This window comes from Rhinolophus ferrumequinum, chromosome 11 (genome assembly GCF_004115265.2).
Source record: "Rhinolophus ferrumequinum isolate MPI-CBG mRhiFer1 chromosome 11, mRhiFer1_v1.p, whole genome shotgun sequence".
Classification (NCBI taxonomy): domain Eukaryota; kingdom Metazoa; phylum Chordata; class Mammalia; order Chiroptera; family Rhinolophidae; genus Rhinolophus; species Rhinolophus ferrumequinum.
In genome coordinates this window covers 12,100,736-12,103,485 of record NC_046294.1, presented here as the reverse complement: position 1 = coordinate 12,103,485, position 2,750 = coordinate 12,100,736, and the positions used below count along the sequence as shown (strand labels likewise).

At 42.0% G+C, this 2,750-nt stretch overlaps 1 protein-coding gene across 1 annotated transcript; it reads right to left on the bottom strand.

Annotated features, from left to right (window-relative positions):
• Nucleotides 1-1,309: 1,309 nt before the first annotated feature.
• LOC117030657 (olfactory receptor 1009-like) lies at nucleotides 1,310-2,251 on the bottom strand. The gene has a single exon (XM_033120840.1). The coding sequence runs from the start codon at nucleotides 2,249-2,251 to the stop codon at nucleotides 1,310-1,312; it is 942 nt and encodes a 313-aa protein (XP_032976731.1).
• Nucleotides 2,252-2,750: the final 499 nt, after the last annotated feature.

The window sequence follows — 2,750 nt, the reverse complement described above, 5'->3', positions numbered from 1 at the left end:
ATAGCCCATAACACCTTGTATGCAGAAAAGTACTAAAAAGTTTAGAAAATTTATTTTTCTGGCTAACGAGTAGACACTGATTTTCAGAAGAGACTTCTTCATTAACATTTCTAAATTTATTTTGGGCAAATAGGTGAAATTAAGAGTTCCTTAAAATTCTGAGGATATTTCTATACCAATTTAGCCATGACATTACAATGTGATATATTTCTTCAGTGAAACTCTCTCCTTTTCATGTCTTCATTCCAAAATGAAGAGATAAGGCTAGATCAAGAAAAATAAGATAGAATTGGATAGACTTCCTGGATCTCTTAGAGGACATGGAGACCTGGCATGGGTGCCCTCTCTTCCTATGCAGTGACGGTACATTACTACTCAAACCCAAAGGCTGCCCAGCCCTTATCATGCCCAGGAATCATATCCATCAAATTGAACGGCATGTATGTACTCCCGTGTGATGCTACAAACCTACTGACCTTGCTAGGAACAGGTAGATTTAGACTAAGAGCCTACATTTAACTATAGCATTTCTCTGTCCATTCTTGGTTGGGTAATGAACTGCATTACCAGGGTTAAGAAGGCACAATCACATGAACAACCAAGCCCCAACCTATAGAAGTTTAGGTAATCCTCTAAACAACTACCAGAAAATTGAGTCCTAAGAAATTCATTCCATCAGAATTTTTTCAGGTGTGAAATACCATAGAACAAGCACACGTCTCTTACTTGTGTAAATGGGCCCTGTGCACCAGCCCATTTTTCCGTGCTGACCACAGATCCGTCTTCGGTCCCTGAGACATACGTAGTTCTTTGTGTTGGCACCCCCAAAACTGGTGTTTACAGATAAGCATTTCATTCCATTCCTAAGGTTAAACATGAAATCAACAGCTTTTTTTTTCTTTACAGATTCCTAGTGATAGGAGCTAGATGTGAGCACAAAACCTACAGTGCTGCATTTTAAAAATTCCATTGCCAAGGAGTCAGCAGGAAGAGAAAATATATTCCTGGAATGATAAAAGTTAATAAATGAAAATAAATGATGTTTTTTGAAAATAATTGGACAGTGAGCTGTCCAAGAGAAGCAATATTAAATGGACTGTGGGTTTGATATGGTACGTTACAAAGATCACATACAGGACTTAATGAAGCTACACTAATTGATTAAATGAATAAATGACTGGAGGGATGAATGGATAAAAGGGATGTCAACCAGCCCCCAAATACTTGTAAGTGGCCTGGAATCTTTGGAATCCACACAATTAGTCTGTCCTTTTAGATTTCTCCTCCAATTTCCTTTCTAGATAAGAATTTAGGCCCCACAGAACTTTCTCTTAGCAACCGCTCTGTGGATGGCATCTTTGACCTCCTTGTTCCTCAAGCTGTAGATAAGTGGGTTCAACATAGGGATCACTGCTGTGTAAAACACGGATACTACTTTATTGAGATCGGGGGACAAACTTGCATTAGGTCGTACATAGATAAAGAAAAGAGTACCATACAGGATGGAGACGGTTGTCAGGTGAGAAGAGCAGGTGAAGAAGGCTTTGCGCCTCCCATCGGCTGAGCGGATCCTCAGGATGGCCATAAGGATGTAAATGTAGGAGACCAGGATGGACAGACCACTGAAAACTCCTACAGCTCCAGCCACGACGAAAACTACCAACTTATTGAGCCCGGTGCCAGCACATATAAGGGAAAGCAGGGGGAATATGTCACAGAAAAAATGATTGATGACATTGGGGCCACAAAAAGGGAGACGAAATGTATTGGTTGTATGAGTCATGGTGTTCATGAACCCGATGACATAGGGACCGACCACCAGCTGGGTACAGAGTCTCTGGGACATGGCAACTGAATACAATAACGGGTTACAAATGGCTACATAGCGGTCATAGGCCATGGACACCAAGAGAAAACACTCTGCCGCCACAAAGAACCCAAAGAACCACTGCTGCAAAGCACAGCCCAAGAAAGAGATGGTTTTCCTCTTCACAAAGAAGTCAGTGAGCATCTTGGGGCTCGTCACTGAGGAGAAGCTGATGTCCACAAAGGACAAGTGGCTGAGGAAAAAGTACATAGGTGTGTGAAGGTGGGAATCGATCCGTATCAGAATAATCATACCCAAGTTTCCCATTAGGTTGATGATGTAGAAACTGAGAAAAAGCAGGAAAAGGAAGACCTGTAATTGGGGGTTGTAATTCAAACCTGTGAAAACGAACTCCGTGACCCTGGAATAGTTCTCATTGGCCATCAACTGGTTGGGGTTTCCACTAGAAGAGAGAGGAGTGACAACAGATTTGGTAAACATATCTTCAAAAATGGGACACAGCAAACATAGACTAGAAACTGGAAGAGTGTGAGGCATGATATGAGTTCGTTGCATGCAGCAACTGGGAAAACAAAAGTGAGATAGAGACCAGTGCAAAAGAGCAGACCTGCAACTGTACTATTTAAGACTCCGGAGAATCCATCAATACATATGTAGATGAAAAAATGGAAGCCTACAAAAGAGGAGCAGCGTGCTCAAGGCCCTATAACTAACTGTTAGCAGAGGTGGTTCCAGAATAGACACCTGCTAACTCCCACTTCAGTGAACTTGACTGGAGTTCACAAGGTGGCCACACATCTGATGAAAAGATGCAGGAGAGTGGAAGTGAGGCAAGCTGGAGAAGAAATGAGCAGCCACTCATTTTTAGGCCACTTTGTGATTATAACCTAAGGCTAAATGCATGTTATCCAACTGCTCTGGA

What these genes read in the sequence shown, in the direction of transcription:
- LOC117030657 (XM_033120840.1), bottom strand. Translation starts at nt 2,251, where the DNA reads ATGGCCAATGAGAACTATTCCAGGGTCACGGAGTTCGTTTTCACAGGT.